Source organism: Chiloscyllium punctatum, chromosome 15 (assembly GCF_047496795.1).
Source record: "Chiloscyllium punctatum isolate Juve2018m chromosome 15, sChiPun1.3, whole genome shotgun sequence".
NCBI classification, from domain to species: Eukaryota; Metazoa; Chordata; class Chondrichthyes; order Orectolobiformes; family Hemiscylliidae; genus Chiloscyllium; species Chiloscyllium punctatum.
The window spans coordinates 70,417,337-70,438,222 of NC_092753.1; the positions used below are offsets into that span (position 1 = coordinate 70,417,337).

The 20,886-nt window shown below is 37.7% G+C and overlaps 1 protein-coding gene across 1 annotated transcript in view; it reads left to right on the plus strand.

The window, feature by feature from the left end:
- The window catches only part of abi3bpb (ABI family, member 3 (NESH) binding protein b), a 330,661-nt gene that overhangs the window by 130,207 nt on the left and 179,568 nt on the right, over nucleotides 1–20,886 (plus strand). Inside the window, exons 11-16 of the mRNA XM_072585416.1 lie at nucleotides 5,029–5,121; nucleotides 9,637–9,705; nucleotides 10,971–11,045; nucleotides 11,891–11,983; nucleotides 12,980–13,024; nucleotides 17,754–17,834. Of these exons, the coding sequence (XP_072441517.1) occupies nucleotides 5,029–5,121; nucleotides 9,637–9,705; nucleotides 10,971–11,045; nucleotides 11,891–11,983; nucleotides 12,980–13,024; nucleotides 17,754–17,834 (456 nt within the window). The remainder of the gene's footprint in view (nucleotides 1–5,028; nucleotides 5,122–9,636; nucleotides 9,706–10,970; nucleotides 11,046–11,890; nucleotides 11,984–12,979; nucleotides 13,025–17,753; nucleotides 17,835–20,886) is intronic.

Below are 20,886 nucleotides of genomic sequence, written 5' to 3' on the forward strand. Positions count from 1 at the left end.
ATGCTAAAGTAACTGTAAAGCAACTGGATTTTACAATGGTAGTTTGTAATATATTATTATTTGCAAATTTTGAATCGAAAGTGAAGGAAGCAGAGATTTTAGTATCCCCTTCTGTGAAGGTAACTAGTTTTTGTTAAGAAAGTGGAAGAATGTGATTTGGAACAGTATACTCAAAACAGCCTTTCCAAGAAAGCATGTGATTTAAGCCAATTAACTTGATCAGCTACTTGGTGAGTTAATTGCTGAACGTTTACAAAATTGTGCGCGGTAATCTAGAAGGATAGAAAGGGAGGCAAGAGAGGGGGGGGGGGTAGCATTTTTGATAAGGAATAGCATTACAGCTGTGCTGAGGGAGGATATTCCCGGAAACACACACAGGGAATTTATTTGGGTGGAACTGAGAAATAAGAAAGGGATGATCACCTTATTGGGATTGTATTATAGACCCCCTAATAGTCAGAGGGAAATTGAGAAGGTAATTTGTAAGGAGATCTCAACTATCTGTAAGAATAATAGGGTGGTTATGGTAGGGGATTTTAACTTTCCAAACGTAGACTGGGACTGCCATAGTGTTAAAGGTTTAGATGAAGAGGAATTTGTTAAGTGTGTACAAGGCAATTTACTGATCCAGTATGTAGATGTACCTACTAGAGAAGGTGCAAAACTTGACCTACTCTTGGGAAATAAGGCAGGGCAGGTGACTAAGGTGTCAGTGGGGGAGGACTTCGGGGCCAGCGACCATAATTCCATTAGATTTAAAATAATGATGGAAAAGGATAGACTAGATCTGAAAGTTGAAGTTCTAAATTGGAGAAAGGCTAATTTTGATGGTATTAGGCAAGAACTTTTGAAAGCTGATTGGGGGCAGATGTTCACAGGTAAAGGGATGGCTGGAAAATGGAAAGCCTTCAGAAATGAGATAACGAGAATCCAGAGAAAGTATATTCCTGTCAGGGTGGAAGGAAAGGCTGGTAGGTATAGGGAATGCTGGATGACTAAAGAAATTGAGGGTTTGGTTAAGAAAGAAAAGGAAACATATGTAAGGTATAAACAGGATAGATCGAGTGAATCCTTAGAAGAGTATAAAGAAAGTTGGAGTATACTTAAGAGGGAAATCATGAGGGCAAAAAGGGAACATGAGATAGCTTTGGCAAATAGAATTAGGGAGAATCCAAAGAGTTTTTACAAATATATTAAGGACAAAAGGGTAACTAGGGAGAGAATAGGGCCCCTCAAAGATCAGCAAGGCAGCCTTTGTGTGGAGCCGCAGAAAATGGGGGAGATACTAAATGAGTATTTTGCATCAGTATTTACTGTGGAAAAGGATATGGAAGATACAGACTGTAGAGAAATAGATGGTGACATCTTGCAGAATGTCCATATTACAGAGGGGGAAGTGCTGGATGTCTTGAAACGGGTAAAGGTGGATAAATCCCCAGGACCTGATCAGGTGTACCTGAGAACTCTGTGGGAAGCTCGAGAAGTGATTGCTGGGCCTCTTGCTGAGATATTTGTATCATCGATAGTCACAGGTGAGGTGCTGGAAGACTGGATGTTGGCTAATGTTGTGCTACTGTTTATGAAGGGTTGTAAGGACAAGCCAGGGAACTATAGACCAGTGAGCCTGATGTCAGTGGTGAGCGAGTTGTTGGAGGGAATCCTGAGGGACAGGATGTACATGTATTTGGAAAAGCAAGGACTGATTAGGGATAGTCAACATGGCCTTGTGCATGAGAAATCATGTCTCACAAACTTGATTAAGTTTTTTGAAGAAGTAACAAAGGGGATTGATGAGGGCAGAGCAGTAGATGTGATCTATATGGACTTCAGTAAGGCATTCGACAAGGTTCCCCATGGGAGACTGATTAGCAAGGTTAGATCTCACAGGGAGAACTAGCCATTTGGATACAGAACTGGCTCAAAGGTAGAAGGCAGAGGGTGGTGGTGGAGGGTTGTTTTTCAGACTGGAGGCCTGTGACCAGTGGAGTGCCACAAGGATCGGTGTTGGGTCCTCTACTTTTGTCATTTACATAAATCATTTGGATGCGAGCATAAGAGATACAGTTAGTAAGCTTACAGATGACACCAAAATTGGAGGTGAAATGGACAAGGAAGATGGTTACCTCAGATTACAACAAGATCTTGACCAGATGGGCCAATGGGTTGAGAAGTGACAGATGGAGTTTAATTCAGATAAAGGCGAGGTGCTGCATTTTGGGAAAGCAAATCTTAGCAGGACTTTTACACTTAATGGTAAGGTCCTAGGGAGTGTTGCTGAACAAAAAGACCTTGGAGTGCAGGTTCATAGCTCCTTGAAAGTGGAGTTGCAGGTAGATAAGATAGTGAAGAAGATGTTTGGTATGCTTTCCTTTATTGGTCAGAGTATTGAGTACAGGAGTTGGGAGGTCATGTTGCGTCTGTACAGGACGTTGGTTAGGCCACTGTTGGAATATTGCGTGCAATTCTGATCTCCTTCCTATTGGAAAGATGTTGTGAAACTTGAAAGGGTTCAGAAAAGATTTACAAGGATGTTGCCAGGATTGGAGGATTTGAGCTATAGGGAGAGGCTGAACAGGCTAGGGCTGTTTTCCCTAGAGCGTTGGAGGCTGAGGGGTGACCTTATAGAGGCTTACAAAATTATGAGGGGCATGAATAGGCAAAGTCTTTTCCCTGGGTTGGGGGAGTCCAGAACTAGAGGGCATAGGTTTAGGGTGGGAAGGGAAAGATATGAAAGATACCAACGGGGCAACTTTTTCATGCAGAGGGTGGTACGTGTATGGAATGAGCTGCCAGATGATGTGGTGGAGTCTTATACAATTGCAACATTTAAGAGGCATTTGGTTGGGTATTTGAATAGGAAGGGTTTGGAGGGATATGGGCCAGGTGCTGACAAGTGGGGCTAGATTGGGTTGGGATATCTGGTCGGCATGGATAGGTTAGACTGAAGGGTCTGTTTCCACGCTGTACATCTCTATGACTGTGACTATGACTCAAGAGAAGTGGATGATTAGGGGCCACAAGCAGGTTAAGCTCTGAGGAAGAGATGTCATTCCAGCATAAGGGCAGAGTTTATTATGGGGACATTTCCAGACTGAGAGACTTAGAAAGAAATCTTAAGAGTGTCAGAGCTGAAAAGAAATCTCCAGACCACTAGAGCTTCAAACAGGTCTTAAGCTATTTCAGTAGGCCAAAGAGAATAGTTGGAAAGATTCATCGAATCATAGAAAATAAAAGTAGGAATATGCCATTTGGCCCTTGGAGTCTGCTCCACTATTCAATATGATCATCTTAGATCTTAGATTAGTCACAGTGTGGAAACAGGCCCTTCGGCCCAACAAGTCCACACTGACCCTCCAAAGCGCAACCCACCCAGACCCATTCCCCTACATTTACCCCTTCACCTAATACTACGGACAATTTAGCATGGCTAATTCACCTAACCTGTACATGTTTTGGACTGTGAGAGGAAACTGGAGAACCCGGAGGAAACCCGCGCAGACACTGGAAGAATGTGCAAACTTCACACAGACAGACGCCTGAGGCGGGAATTGAACCGGTCTCTGGCGCTGTCTCTCATCATCCAACTCAGTTAATTGTTCCACATATGCTTTGACCCCTGCAGTCCTAAGAACTATATTTAATGTTGAGAACATATAGTGTTTTGGCCTTATCTGCTTTCAGTGGCAGACAATTCCACAGACTAAAGGAATTTCTCCTCATTTCAGTCCTCAATGTCCTACCTTGTATCCTTAAACTGTGACCCCTAGTTCATTCATTGGAAAGATCCTTTCTGAACTGACCATGTATAGTCCTGTTAGAATTTTATAGGCCTCTGAGATAGCGCACCACCTCCCCCCCCCCCCCCCCACCCAGCCCCAGCGGGCACCATTCTTCTCAACTTCAGTGATTATAGTCGTAACCAATCTTGTCTCTCTTCATACATCAGTGTATCGAAATAAGATATAATTAGCTCTCGAAGGACATTTTTATAGAAAATAAAAATACTTCTTTCAGATACTTTTTTTGTGAGGATGCAAGTTGTGATGAAAGTTTGTAATATGTTGAGAACTTGACTTCAAAAGTGAAAGTGAAATAGACTTTAGATTTCAGTTCTGTGAAAATGTTTTTTTTTAAAGAAAGGGACAGAAAGTAATTTGAAATGGTGAACTCAAGACAACCTTTCTGAAAAATCATGCAAGGCTAAATGATGTGATCAGCTCAATGGAGAGTTAACAAGGTTGAATTTTATGATGTACAGAAACAAATGATCAGGGCTCACTAGCAGTTGGAGTTCTGAAGAAGATAAGTCATTATCAGTGGAAGGGCTGACTTTTGCTTTGTGGTAGTCTCCATACTAAAAGAAATCTTCAAGTCATCACTGCTGAAAAGGAGTCTTAAGTTGTTTCCATAGTCGAAAGATAAGTGCTGAAAAGTGTCAGTGAGTAAATCTGTTTTTAAGTATCTCTGGGAGAGAACTGAGAATATACAGATAGTGTTGAGTAAGAAATCTTAAAGTGACGAATACTTATCTGTGGTTGAGTATCTGAAAAGCTCAATGCTAGCATTAGGGTTGAATCTTTCTTCTTGCTGTTTATATCAAAATCTTTCTGAAATATATATATGAAAGGTTCTGATGAAAGGTCACTGGACCCAAAACATTAACTCTGCTTTCTATCCACACATATCACAGCACCTGCTGTGATTCTCCAGTAATTTCTGGTTTTGTTTTAGATTTCCAGTATTTCCAGTTTTTTGTTTTAATTTACCTCCATTGAATCCTTCTCCAGACACTTCTGTTTTATGTTCTAACTTTTTTTATTTTTATCTTATGTTGTTTGTGAATATGTTCAATGACTGACCACCTTGGTAACCAAATTTCAAACATAAAACTTATTATCTATCAAGTAAGGTTTCAGTCTGAGATCTGACTTGTCCCATGTTACAATCAATTTGGATCTTAGTAATGTGGTTTTCAACAATAATATTGTTGGTTTGTAATTTCTCAAATAATTATATAATACTTTGCAGAGACTTCAAACACTGTTACTAAACCATCATTGAAAAGCGGCAAGATGAGGAACGCAAAAGAAAAATCAAAAGTGAAACCATTAACAACAAAAGGTAATATTCTGGCCTCTCAGTACTCTGAACATTTGGAATGCACAGCTAACAGAAAAGAAGTTTGTTGTTTATCATTCGTGAGTTTTTAAAATTAGATATCTTTACTCCACACTGTATTAGAATTGCTTTTGACAGATATGTGTACCTTTTATTTTCCTAACAAAATGTATTACCTCATAATAAAGTGTATATTGCAATTCATTTTCCGATTATATGCCCATTCCACAAATGTAGAACTTCAGCTCCTTAGTTAAAATCATTTATGTAATAGTGCTCAATAGTTTGTTAGTAAGTCTCATCAATGCTTTTTTCTGGCAACTACTCCTAACCCCCTTTTTGCTCTATTTTGTAGACAACTTGTAGTCCATTCATCGACTTGTCCCTTAACCATTTGTTCCTTGTCTATTATGTGGCAATTTATCAAAAGCCATTTGAAAATCCAAAACTACTACTCAACTGCATTTGCTTGGCAAATCTTTCTATTACTACTTGAAATAATTTGACACATTTAATCAAGCATGCCCTTGTCTTTTGAAATCTGTGCTGATTGTTGTTTGTTATATCTCCAGTTTCTCTGTATTTTGCTGCTACTTTTGAGTAAGTACCCTATTGTCTTTCCAGCACTGATGTTGACCTAATTAGTTTATACTTCCTTGGAAATATTCTATTTCCATTTAAATGTAGAATTCATGTTCGCTGTCTGCCAATCCTCTGGCACTAAATTCCTTGTTCTGTTTTGATAAGCTTTCATAATAATGCCACTTCCTAATTCCTTTCAATATGAATGGATGAGAAAACATGGGCTTTATATTTACTTTCTCAATAACCTTCAGCAATGTTTTGAACTCCTCTTCAATTGTCATGTGAGTCTTGTTTGCATCCTAACAAATATTTAGGTAAAGCAATTAATCTATATTTCTATCATTTCACTGCCTTTTCCTTTTTCAGTTTATCTTGTAATTCCCTTTGTCGCTAAAAGTACACCTTTGTAAATATTTTTCTGCTGCTATTGTTTGCCATTGCTTGTCAATATTTATATTCCCATTTACCTTCTCTAGTTTAATTGCCTTTCCTCAAAATTAATTCCACCTCCACGACTTGAGTTTTTGTCTTTCTCAATCTTAATTTGAAATTTTATTACGTTGTATTACCTTGATATTCCTATATATTTACCAAATTGCTCTAGGTCATTTTCTCCCTTGATGACTCACCACTATTACTACATATTTTACTTTGTTTTAAGAAACTAGTTCTTAAAGTAATTAAATCACCTTCAACCTTAATATGAAATTCTATCATGTATCATGGGTGGCACGGTGGCACAGTGGTTAGCACTGCTGCCTCACAGCGCCAGAGGCCTGGGTTCAATTCCCGCCTCAGGCGACTGACTGTGTGGAGTTTGCACATTCTCCCCGTGTCTGTGTAGGTTTCCTCCGCGTGCTCCGGCTTCCTCCCATAGTCCAAAGATGTGCAGGTCAGGTGAATTGGCCATACTAAATTGCCCATATTGTTAGGGGTGTGGGTGGCGGGTCAGTGTGGACTTGTTGGGCCCAAGGGCCTGTTTCTAATCATGTTGGGCCCAAGGGCCTGTAAGTAATCTAATCTAATCATAGTTATTCTTTCCAAGAGGCCCCTTTACTAAAAGATTATTAATTAATATTTGCTCATTGCAGAATATTAGATCAAAAATAGCATGCCCTATTTGCTTATCTTGCTTAAATTCTTGAAGTCTTACTGCAAATTCAATTTGGCTCGTTTCTATGACCTTGCTTACTATTTCAAATGTGCCTCTAATTTTCACATATGCACTCATCTTACAGTATTACTATTGGAAAGCTGCTTACTATTTTCAGCAATTCTGATCTTTAAAGCCACTATTGCTGCATCTGATACAGGGTGGAAAATTCCTGTGCACTTTTACTTAGAGACTGGTACAATCTGGGAATAAAGCAAATACTGTACCTGGTATAAAGGATCAAGAACACTTGAGCTCAAGATGTATTCACATTTATTCCTTGTTCTTTCACCAATCTATGGATCACTGAATGTATCTCAGTCAAGGTCTGCCTCCAGGTTAAAGAACCTTACATGCAAATTTCCTCATTGGTTGGAAACAGATGTAAAATTAAGCCAAGAAAGTTTGGAGGGCAGGAAACAAATATAGATAGATCTAAATATGATATAATTGGAAATTATGCATGTTTGTTTGAGTGTATTTTATAGTGTCAGTAGTACAAGTCATGCTTCTGCAATAATAAATTAAACCTGCTGCTCCTAATGACCTGGCTGATGGGTCGATAGTTTCAATTTTATAAGCTCCAAACTTTCCTTGTTTCCATTGATTTCCAGCAAGGTATCCACATTTTCAGATTCCAGTGTATCTTAGTGTAATCATAAGTAAATTTGAGTCTAAATGGGCATCTACAAAATAGGTCCATCAGTGGCTATAACTGTGGCTACAGCTTCCCAATTACTACTGCACAAGTAATTCGCCCCACTGTTTTGAATGGCCAATATATCTTATCCTAAAAGGCCTTATGACATCACACTTAGTAAATTCTACATCCAGAGCAAAGGTGAGGGCAGAGATTTACATTGACTCGACCTTCTGAGTGAAGCAATTTCTCCTTTTCATAATCGTAAATGACCTGCCCCTCATTCTGAGACTGCGTATCTTGGTTCAAAGTCCCCATCCTGCATCCATTCTGTCAATCTTTGTAAGACTTATATATATTTGAATGAGATTATCTCTCATTCTCCTAAACTTCAGAGAATTACGACCCAGTCTATTTAACCTTTCCTTAAACAGAATTCCTTCCATCCCAGGGATTAGTTTGGTGAACTTTGTTGCACTCCCTCTATTGCTGACTCATCTTTCCATAGATCATGAGGCTAAAACTGCACATGATATTCCAGATGTGGTCTCAATAGTAAGGGATCTATGCTGCTCTACTCAAATTCTGTTATAATATAGACCGACATGTTTGCGTGCTGTGCCTGCATGTTAACCATCTGTAACTTCCATCCAGTTACATTGAACAAATGGCTGAACCCCGTCAGGAATTCCATTCAGTGTCTTGAGTGAAGTGTAAATAAATATTCTTGTACGAACTGTCAGAGTACAGATCACATCAAGGATTCTGTATGTTTTTCATTTCATATGCCACATTACATGGGAAATAAGTGATTTTTGAAGCAGTATACAAGAATAAAGAAACATCAGTAATTGCAAAGGGGATTGGTAATTTCCCAGTTCAGATTATAACATTTGAGACGAGCCAAAGTAGTTGATAATTTACATAACACACATATTGCTGAGTTGAATAGTGGCTTTGTTCAGTTCTGGATTTGTTTCTGAACTAATACTGATTGCCATTGCAAACATTTTCCAAAGCAAAATGTTGATGCATTATAATGGTTGCACTGTGGTGTTAAACTTTGAGAAAGGCTCTTTTCAATTTTCTTGCCAAATTTATCTGCCAGTTCTCTCCCACTTATTTCTTGATGACCATAAACCTTTTCTAGAATATGGTTTTATGGATGCCATTTGTTCTGTTACCACTATGTAACCATTAAGCTATTGTACCAAACCTATTACAGCTTGAGTCAGGTCCTGTCCGAACTATATATTACATAGTAAAAGAGCTGCTAAATACAAAGGAGGAATTTAAACCCTGATCACTTCCTAGCTAATTAGCTGATGCTGCATCTAGTTATTTACACAGTTGTTCCAGCTCAGTGCAATTGGCACTGTAGTGTGTACTTGATTTGGCCAATTTAGCAACCGTAGCTCCCTACATTCATCACTGTCCAATTTTTGGCAGGAACTTTAAACAGTCATTGGGCACTTCATTTACACTTGTAAGGGTGACCACTGAAAATTTACCTTACTAAATATTTGATCAGACATTCAGGTACATTGTGGGTGTGGGATCTCAGTCCCTCTATACCTGTGCTAAGAATGACAGCTGTTATCTGGTCAGATTTTTGTGTACATGTACTGTGTGGATATCTATATTGATGGATTCTATCAGTGCAAAATAACATGTATGCATTCTCAAGTGCATCATGATTTGTTATTACCTGGCTGCAAATAAAGTTTAGATCAACGAATAAACAGAAAATCTGATGCATGGAATTTAATGGCATTTTGTGAAATATAGCCGATTGATTTTGGTAATTATTTTGCTTTAATGATATTTTAGGAAGTTATTGTACTTACTGAAAATATTTTTGTTATCAAGGCACTTTACTCTTACAAGTCATCTGTATATTGGTCCTGAAATTTTGTGGATGTTGTACTAGAGTTCGGTTGTAATGTCCTGAGCGGACTAATTGAAACCTGGATACCAGGTTTCCATAATTTTTTGGTGGAGGGTTGGAGGTGAGTTGTTGCAGATCTTCTGCTGGAATAGTATATCAAGACAGACTCCGCAGAATTTCAAGGCTAATCTAATTTTAAGGATGTAGCAATTTAGTTTTATTTTTAATGATGTGACCAATTATTAATTACAGAATCCAAGTTGCCATCATCAGTCAGTCCATCCTTCCCATCAAAACCTGTGCCTAAATCTGATCCAGCAGGCAAGTTCAGAAGTATTTTTCAAATAGTTAATGCAGGGATATTTTTCATCAGGATTATTGCTAAAATTATGCATACGTTGGTACGTATATGGACATTGAAGTAAATGAAATTCTGAAGAATTGCTTCCAAATACTTAGAATTGAATCAAAATATTATATAGACATTTTTTAATTCGATAGAACCTGGCCTCATAATTTAAGATTATAAATTGCTGATTGAAAGCAGTTTGAGTGATTTTCCTCACAGGTAAAACTTCTAAAGTTTACAGAAATGTTTTAAGCACAGATCTTTGTAACAGAACAATGATTTGTTTCCCTCTTTTTACTTCTCACTATTTTTCATGTAGAATTGTACAACTTATTTGAACTCTTTAATAGGTGCATTGTAATCTAGATACTCTTAACCTTTGGCTGTCTAGCATGGAGTTCACACAAATGACTATCCAATCACTTTTGGATCTAGCTGAAAGAAATTAATCATTGTCTTGACATGAAGTTTCTTAACTTGCCAGAACATTAGGATTTATTGTTTTAATTGAACCGCTGTCATTTAAAAAGTTGACTAAAAATGTTTAAAAACCAGAATTATTTGTTTGCATCTTTTCAGTATATCAAGCATATGGCAATTTGATGTTTGCATGAAGTGTATCATGTAATCAATACCCAACACCACTTGGCAAAACTTGTATGCTGTTTCTTTATTGTTATGAAAACATAACTGATTTTTTATCTGTGTTCACAACGCCACCACAAATAGCTAACAAAGAAAATATTCTCTAATCTATTCTTTCTTTGAATTCATTTTCCAATGTGCTTATGGTACTATTTTGGAAACATGCTCTATAACTAGTCCATCAGTGATGTTTGCATGAAATGTATTTTCTGTCAATCATCAAACTTGATTTAAGCATATTGTTCAGTTATAATATTCCCCACTCACCATGGGAAAAGGGAAATATAGTGTCACCTTCCAGACATTTGTATTTCTCTGTGTAACGTTGCATGGCTTTATATAGTAACATGGCGTGTATGCAGTATGAATTTCTTTTTTCATTGGCAATGTGTTTCATGATTTGAGTGCCATAATTTCTTTGATAACAACCAGGGATTCTGCCTAACTTGTTATGGCCAAACAATGAGAATTTGCATCTGTTATTGTCAAGCTTAAGTTATCACACATGTGGAGGAGCCATCAGTATTCTAATAATGCGGCTTCATTTCGTGTCTTGGATAATTTTATACTTCTTTTCTGAAAACCATTGCAGAAATTCAGATACCAGTTTTCCTCACTCCAAGCCCCCCTTCTCACCTTGATACCACGGATAAGCAGCAACCCACAGGTAGTTTCAATTATTGGAAAAGCCTGGGTGTGTTATTTCATTAAATATGATGTGTACTATTATGTCTATGAATGTAACATTATTTGCTTGTTTTGCATGACTGAAACTTTAGATGTAACATTGAATTTAGAAGTGTAAATTTTAATGTATCATACTTATTGCAACACTGAACAACTGATCAAGTCATTTCTTTTATCAAGCTACGTTTCTGGTTCATAAAATAGTATCAACCTTATTTAGGTGTGTTATGTTTCAACTATTTTGAACTGATTCAATGTATCCTGTTTTCAATGCATGGCATGTGGCTGAGAAGATAGATGGGGTAAACTGCGTTAGGATTTTCACCAATGCTATTTGGATGCACTACAGGAAGGTTTGAAGGAATGCTCCCTATGTGGGGCATCTGCCGATCCCATGCTTATCATTTCCTATGAAACACAACGTAGACCAGCTTTTCAGCAGTACGGAGGATCACGTATTTAAATCCACATCCTCTGTCCCATATGATGCTTTATAAAGTATTGCTATCAAAGAGACTTGGGTTTATGCAATTCTAGTTGTTCACTTGCATGAACTGCATTCGGACTCTCAAGATTGCAATACAATTCATGGAATTAAATTTGGAATCTTTTTAAGCATCTAGCCTGATTAGTAAACAACAGGATGTTCTATGAATTGGCCAATATGTTATTATTACACTTGTCAGTACATAGTGTTTGTATGTTGAAATGCAAATTAGGTTCCACTTCCAGTTAATTTTATGATAAATTCTTTTTCCAATGATGTCAGTTTCTCTGCTTGATCAGCAAACTGTTTCAATATATTTTCTCTAAAATGCATTACAGAACCTGTGACAACACCACCTTCTACCACTTTGCCATTCACTATATTAAGTACAACTTCTGGTCATACTGCTGTGGACAAGCAGAATCTCCCAGGTAGTTCCAATAATAACATTCTAGAAAAGATGATTTTGTGAGTGGTGATGAATTATTTGTGATCTGTTCCAAATGAATTTGCAGCATCTTGTGTGTATTTTCATTTTTTTTTCAACTGGTGAAATTACATTTTGACACAATATACCTGAGCGTTCTTGAGATTTGAGATTTTGCATATTAAAGTCTTTTGACAGGAGTTACTATAGCCATTTTGTCAATTAGAGAGCATGAAAACCTCACAGATTTGAAGTATCTTCATTTTCATTAAAGTTCCCTCTTGGGAAAAAATACATTTTCTTTATCTGTTCTTTGACAAATTTTAGTTGATAATCACGGTATGAAACTTTCTTGTAGTGTGTTCTGAAGTATAGTTATTTAAACATTAGTCAGTGACAACCTAATATTGGAACTGAGAGACAACACAATGGTGATCAAGCACAAAACTTCCTTTTTGCAAAGGCCAGTGACAGCTAGTCACAGTTTGACAACCATGTCCTTGATCACATGACTGCACATATAACTCTTCAGCGACAAGAACAGAAATTGCCTGAGAAACTTAGCAGGTCAATCAGCGTCTGTGGAGAGAAAACAAAGTTAACATTTAAGGTCCAGTGACCCTTCCTTCTGATCTCACTCTTCAGCTTCTGTTGTTCGGATGCTGAATGAAGAACATAGTTAAATGTGTGGACTTGCTGTTTTGAACTCATCATTTTTTGAGTCAAAGCATTTCCTTAAAGATGTGGTTAATGACTCATTATCAGTAGTAAGCTTTAATGCCTATTTACTAAGTTAATTGCTTAGAATATAACTTAAATTATTTCTGGCCAGCCTTATTTTGATAATGTGACCTGTATTCACTATGTTATGATTTCTTCCTGTACTAAACTTGTTATGTTAGTTTATTTAAATAATTTGTGAAAGTAATTTGTTTTCTCCTAATGTATCATGCAGAAATTCAAGTAAAATCCTTCAACAGTTAATTTTTATTTACTTCAGGCACAACATCTGTTTTAGATCCCATGGAAACCCAGAAGTTCTCAGGTAGTTGGAAAAAGAGTTAACCTGAATGTCAGATTTTTCCTAGTTGCAGCAAAATGCATGTTGTATATTTGTTTATATACCAACAACTGTCAGTTCTAATGCTTTTGCAGCTTCTAAAGATTTGGATATTATTAACTGAGTGTTCTGGCACCTGATGTGCTGCATGTCCACTACACAATGTATACAAAATGCTTTTACAGAGCAAGTCAATTTGTCATCATAATTGGCTGTTAAGAGTTAATTGAATGCACTGTTATGGAGCCAATAAATGGTGTGATTATCTCATGTTATTTAATCAGTGCGCTTGCATGAAGCGTATTACATGGACACTAAAATCTTGCATGTAAATGAGTCAAAGTCCACAAATTTGGTGGAATACTACAAAATACTGTATTTGCTTGGTTCCTATTCACTTCCAAGATATAATTCTATCCCTCCCACTTTTAGTTAGTTGTATCTTTTTGTAGATGTCTCCATACTGTGACTGTCTCACCAAATGGGAAAGGTGCAGTCTGTGTCCAAGCCAAAGCCAATGGTGTTTGAATTTATCCATTGATGATTTAAAATGGCATATATATTAATCTGCCCTTTACTTTCTGTAGTTTCCATAAGAAAAGTGCTCTTCTCCATTGTCTCTTTCTCTTCATAATATAGTTCAAGCATCGTGATGTGGAGATTCATAGACCATGTTTACTTTCTACAAGTGTGTTTACACAATGATACTGAAACAGGAGCAAACATATCAAATACTCTGCAAGAAAAGACGAGTTGGTACATCAAGCCTTCCCTACATTTGTAATAATTGGAAACTATGCACCAATCCACCATGAACCAAATACATTTGCAATCTTTTTAGAGAGGCAAAAACCTATAGGAAAAAAGAAACCCAGGATCAGAAAGAGAGAAAATTTGGAAAGTTTTTCTCCAATAGAATCTGATCTGGGCAATTACATTGAACAAGTGTTATCTTTCCTTGCTTTCTTCATGATGTGATCTTTGCCCCATGTCAGGCACCAATATGTATATCTCTTCAAGGCCACACCAGCTTGCAATGTGTCCCAGAGACTCATTACCCCTAAGGAAAGAGAGGCCACACATCATTCAGTCTATTTCTATTCTTACATACTTCAAACATGTCCTTTGGTCCTCTACAATATAAAACTGTCATTGAGGAATTCCAGGAAAAATTGACATGACTGAGAATTCAGAACTGTCCACTTGAAACAACAACAAAATACTGTGGATACTGAAAATCAAAAATAAAAGCAGAAAGTACGATAGAAACTCAACAAGTCTGGCAGCATTTGTGTGGAGAGAAACAGAGTTGACATTTTGAATCCAATGTGATGTTTCTTTGGAACTGAAGTTTCTGCCAGACATACTGAGTTCTTATTTTGAAAGCAGTCTTTGTGCACTGAACAGTTGTCATTATTATCCTTCTGTATTGAAATGAGACCTGGACTGTGTTTCACATGGAAGAATACTGGAGAAATTCTTTCAGCACTGCCTCTGCGACATTCTCCGCATTCAATGGAAGGATTGTCAAACCAATACTAAGGTCCTTCTTCAATGGACTGGTCATTGAGTGCACACAGGTAACAATCATTTTCCCTGCAAAGTCTGTCTTTCTTGATGCTCAAATGACCAATATTCCAAGGAAGAACAAAGAGGCAATGCACTGAAACTCTTCTTGGAACCAGATAACATTAGCACTAATGATTGGGAGGAGCTTTCTACAGTCACTAATCTATCCATCAAATTGCTATACTTCAAGTCCTAATTCCTTAACAGTGATGCAGAGTGACAGAAAAAGAACAAATCTTGCACTTTGGATTCCAGTAACTCATGATGCACCCTGCCCCATGTAGACAAAGAATCTTGGTAGGAAAAAAACCATATTGTCAAATGAAGAAACATGTGATCTTCAATAGATATCATGCTCAACTTGAGGGATAGCTGATGAAGAAATCTGCCCTACTCCATAATAGACATACAAGGTCTTTAAACTTGCATCAGTATCTGAGGCTCTTTAAGCTAAGATTCATTTTTGAGGTTCTTCACTGATCCCTTTCCCAAGGTCACTGTTTCACTCATGATGTGCGGATACCAACAGTTAACACAGTACTGTAGATCCTCTCTGACCAGCAACCAGTATGGAGATAGAATTTGTATCTTTTGAGTTATGATGACTGGTTTGATTAATTCACCTAATATCCCTTGAGCTGTAGTATCAACATGCTGGTTGTGTACTGAGCACAATAACACTTCGATCATTTTGTCTTTCAAACGCATTCAAACAAGCTCCCAGCAAGTCATAGAAACATAGGAAGCAGGAGCAGAACTAGACCATTGAGGGGTGGCACGGTGGTACAATGGTTAGTACTGCTGCCTCACAGTGCCAGAGACCTGGATTCAGTTCCCGCCTGAAGCAACAGTCTATGTGGAGCTTGCACATTCTCCCCTTGTCTGTGTGGGTTTCCTCCGGGTGCTCCTGTTTCCTCCCACAGTCCAAAGATGCGCAGGTTAGGTGAGTTGGCCATGCTAAATTTCCCATAGTGTTAGGTGAAAGGATAAATGTAGGGGAATGGGTCTGGGTGGGTTGCTCTTCGGAGGGTCGGTGAGGACTTGTTGGGCCAAAGGGCCTGTTTCCACTCTGTAAGTAAGTAATCTAAACCCCTCAAACTAGTTCTGCCATTCAACTGGATTGTGGCCAATTTTCTCACTGTCATCTTCCTGCTTTATCCCTATGCCCATTGATATCTTTAATATCTGGACATCTATCATTTTATCTTGAAGTAAGTATTGATTGAGTCTTTTAGGGAACATCTCCGAGACACCCGCACCAATCAACCAAATCGCCCCGTGGCCCAACATTTCAACTCCCCCTCCCACTCTGCCGAGGACATGGAGGTCCTGGGCCTCCTTCACCGCCGCTCCCTCACCACCAGACGCCTGGAGGAAGAACGCCTCATCTTCCGCCTCGGAACACTTCAACCCCAGGGCATCAATGTGGACTTCAACAGCTTCCTCATTTCCCCTTCCCCCACCTCATCCTAGTTTCAAACTTCCAGCTCACTTACTGTCTCCTTGACTTGTCCGACCTGCCTATCTTCTTTTCCACCTATCCACTCCACCCTCTTCTCTTTGACCTATCACCTTCATCTCCTCCCCCACTCACCCATTGTACTCTATGCTACTCTCTCCCCACCCCCACCCTCCTCTAGCTTATCTCTCCATGCTGCAGGCTCACTGCCTTTATTCCTGATGAAGGGCTTTTGCCCGAAACGTTGATTTCGCTGCTCGTTGGATGCTGCCTGAACTGCTGTGCTCTTCCAGCACCACTAATCCAGTAATTGATTGAGTCTTTACTACCCTCTCGGGCAGAGAATTTCAAAGATTCAAAGGAAGTCCCCCTCTTCAGAGTCCTAGCTGACCTACCTTTTATTCTGAGACTTTGTTCCTAGTTCTATACTCCACAGTTAGAAGAAACATCATTTCTATATCTATCCTGTTGTACCCTATAAAGATTTGTACACTTCAATGAGATCTCCTCTCTTCTAAATGCTAAAGAATAACAGCCTAGTCTTCTCAGTCTGACCTTAGAGGGCAATTCCACCATGCCAGGGACTGAAACTTCATTGCTTCCCTCTGTGGGAAATATATCTGTCCTTGGGCACGGAGTCCAAAAGTGTATTCACTATTTCACATGTTCTCTTAGTTATTAGACAATTTTGCACAATTGCAACAATTGTCTTTACCCCTGGAGCCAAAGCCTTTTGCAGTTGCCTCCCTTATTACTTACTGCACCTGAATGTTAGCATTCAGTGACTTATGAACCTGGGCACCCAGATTCCTTTTGGGTAGCAACAAATCCCAAAATGAGAAAACCTGACAAGGTATACATGGGAACGATGTTTCCTCTTTTGCTGAGTGCAGAATTAGAGAGCTCTTTTAAAAACTAGGGATCTCCTATTTTGGACAGAGATTTTTTTGCTATCAGAGAGTTCTGTGATGTTGGAACTCTCTGTCTCTGAGTTGGTGGAGATGGGGGTCATTGAATATTTTTAAGAAACAGATTGACTCTTGTTAGGCAGGCACATTAAAATTTATTGGGTAAATAGGAATGTAGAATTCAAATCACAAGCCGCTCAACCGTGACCTTGTTGAATGACTGAGTAGGTATGAGGGTCTAATTGGCCTGCTTCTACTCATAATCTGTGTGTTTATATTCCACTGAGGAGCTTTCATTTCTCTTTGTAATTATACCTGCACATTCCATACCTTTATCATATATTTCCGTAATCTCCTCATAACCAATAGAACAACTCCTCCCATTTACTTTTTGCAGCCACTAACAGAGTGTGGAAAGATTTCTTCCGGGCAGCACTTTTTTTTGGCTAAAAGAAATATCAATCTTGATTCAACTGTTTTTAAGAATTATTATGCAACTTCACTTCAGGTTTTGTATGACTGGAAGCCCATTTCATGCATCCACTACTCTGCAGAACTGAAGTATCTTCCTTAATCTTATTGAATGCTTGCAATGACTTGTTTTTTGTTCTTAGTCAAGATAAGTCTGCTTGTGTTGCATCAATTCACTGCCCTACAGTGCTGTGCATTGCCAAGTTACTCAATGCTATTCAATTTGACTCGACCATAAATGTCATGCATAAATTAATGTGCGTAAGTTGAGAGTGTTTATTTGCTTTCTTTTGAAAAAAACTTGCAGAACCTGAGATACCATCTTCCAGCCGTGGATCTTTCCATCCAACATCAGATCCTGATGCCATGAATAATCAGGAATTCAAAGGTAGTTCAGTGATGCATCACTATGTAGGTTACGTCTTTCAGTGTAAATAATGCATGCATTTTCAGTGTACTGTGCACATTTATATGCTATCATTTTTACCCTGTTCATAGGTTATAAATTTCAAGGTTAGCATGAAGTGCCTATATGATGTAGTTTGGTGTGCAAAGTGACTTCGCAAGCATTTGCCTACTCGGCATTTGGTTAAGAATTCTCAAAAGAATGGTTCTGTAATGCAGTAAACTACAATTCTGTATAATTAGTTAAAGATGATTGGAAACCTACATAATAGTTTTTTCAACATTTGACTGGTCTTTACAATTGCTTGGGTTGAATAATATTGAAAAACTGTTTTGCATAGTGAATGCATTTTGTGTTATTTATTCGTTGAATGGCATCTTTTTCACTTCCAAAAAGTCAAATACAAACTATAGTTTCATCCCTTTCTTTGATAAATAATTTTTGTTCTTTTCTTTCTCCAATGATTTATTCCTTTTTATAAAATATATAGACAAATGGTCCATTCACAGGTACTTGCTGCGGACTATTTTGAACAGGTTCCACAGGGATGTGGAGGAAAACTGGGCTGATTTTGGTTGCTTGTAGGTCAGGAACTCTAGTTCTATTTTGTTCTTACCTTATTGAAATTGGCAGCACACTGTATGAGAAGCCATAAACATAGACTGTCTTTTGTCTTTTGTGCAGTGTATTACTGCATCAGTGCATGATACATGTTGCATTCTCGAGTCATTTGAAATGGTTACAATCACAGTTTTAGGCATTGGAATATGTTATTTGCAATGTCTATATTGAATTGTGGAATTTGGGGTTTTAATGTCTTTTATTCACAGTACAATAGCAAACATCTTTTTCAAAGTGACTATGGGCATTTCTAGTACATTGCTTGTGCTTGTATATGTGTGTATATATAATATATTCAAAGTACATGCTTATAATGCTGATTTTAGAATGCTATAATGTTTACATATTGCACATAATCCACACTGGAAGCATTAAAGGCTAAGGATTGAAAAATACAGCTTAAAAAAGGTCCTAGTAAAGCAATAGTATGTGGTCAAGATGAGAAAACCTCTCTTGATCTAACTTGAAGTACTATAGTTCTTTACAGTGCAATCTCTACTTTTGGTCTTTGGGACGTATCTCCGGTGAATTCACGATTTTAGTTCCTAACCAAAGTATGGAAAGGTGTTTTGTCCTCTGAGACTTTTACATGTGAACAAAACTTATAGAAGTCAATTCTTCCATTTTTTGAAATTTTCTTCCCATTTATCCTATTCTTTAGAGTAATTAGTGCCATGAGATATTCCATGTGGAAGTCTTAGTTTTTCTATTGAGCTTTCTGAACATCATCTGTATGCATGCTGACTTCCTGTTCAAGCAGCCATTGATTTACAGGGCAGCTACCATATCTATCCATCCATTCATGGTCAAAACATACTGCTGCTTTTGTTTCCCCTTTTAATATCACTTCTTGCTTCAATCTCCCAACTGTTGTACTTTCTGAGGATTCTGGACTGCTACGTGTTTCCACAGGACATCGTGACATAAGAATTTTTAACAATAGAATGTAATAAAAAGAGAAGTAGCAATAGTGAGAATTGGTGGGGAGAAAAGTACAAAATAGGAAAATTAAAATGTCATACCAGCATTGGAAGGAAAGTATCAGAATAAACTGAAGGGTGGGTGGGGAGAAGTTGAGCATGAGCGCAGAGAGTGCCACTGCAAAGCAAATGTTAGCTGGTTTTCCAGTTAACATCCATAGTAATTGAGGCCCTCGAATGCCCATTGTTGTCTGTGTCTATGTTTTCTTTTCTCTATTTGGAACAAAATAGTTCCTTAGTTTCTTTCCCAGACTGTCAAGTTTAAATAAAATTCAAAAGGACTGTGGATGTTGTAAATCAGAAACGAAAACAGAAATTGTTGGAAAAGCTCAGCAGGGTAACTTTGATTTCACTTCATAGATGCTGCCAGACCTGCGGAGCTTTTCCAGCAACTTCTGTTTTTTGTCAAGTTTAAATGTCTGTTTCGCATTGTGGCATTGCTACCTCAAAGCTGTTTTGTGTCACTCTTGTTACATAGCTTGTTTATGCTCCATTCTATTATACTGGTCTGGACAACGTCTTGATCACCGAAAAATATTACATTTGATTTTCATCATAGTGTGCATGTCAGTTTTATTTGCTTTTTTGAAAATGAATTGCAGAATCTAAGGTATGATCCTTCAATATATCATTTGTCAATCCATCTTGTAAACCTGTTGCTCCAGACATGTAATTATTCACTGGTAGTTTGATAATTGCATCATAGAACTATGTTTTATAGAGAATTAGATGTGCTACCTCTAGAAATATTGGCATCCTACATTGTAGATTGGTATACTGTAATAATATGAGTAAGTCCTTGCAAATCAAGTTTTATGATTAGTAGAACTTAGAAGAAACATTGCATCGATAATTTTGCATTTACCAGAAATGCAACTGTTGCTAAATGTCAAGTAGCATATCTGTAGTCAGGATATTACTTTAAAACAGTGTATTACCTGAGTATTAAATTAAATCCAGGCTCATTATTTCAGCCAGGAAGATTGTTTAGCCAATATGCTGCATCTAACTGAGGAAACAGTTACTTCACATGGGAAGAATTTTTGTTTTCTATAATTGGCTGTGTCTCAGTTGGTAAATTGCTGCTATTTACTTTTGGTGGTTTGGATAGACATATTTCTGGTTCCATTATTTTAATTTATTTCTTGGATCCTGATTAGAAATATTAAGTATTCTTTGAAGAGTGTTGTTTCATGTTTATATTTTGAAATCTTATTTCTTACTTTCTGTTTCCTTTAATTGGCTCTCATTGGTTGAATTCTGTTGATTATTAAACAATAGGAAGTTTTGGGTCTAAAACCAAAAATCGCAGTTTAAGTGCATGCCTTTGCCTTAAAATAATTTTAAATGGTTTATGCAAGACGTGTTATGCATTTCAAAATTGAATGAATTTTCAGTACTCTATCCATCTCTTAGATGCTGTTTTTTAATAT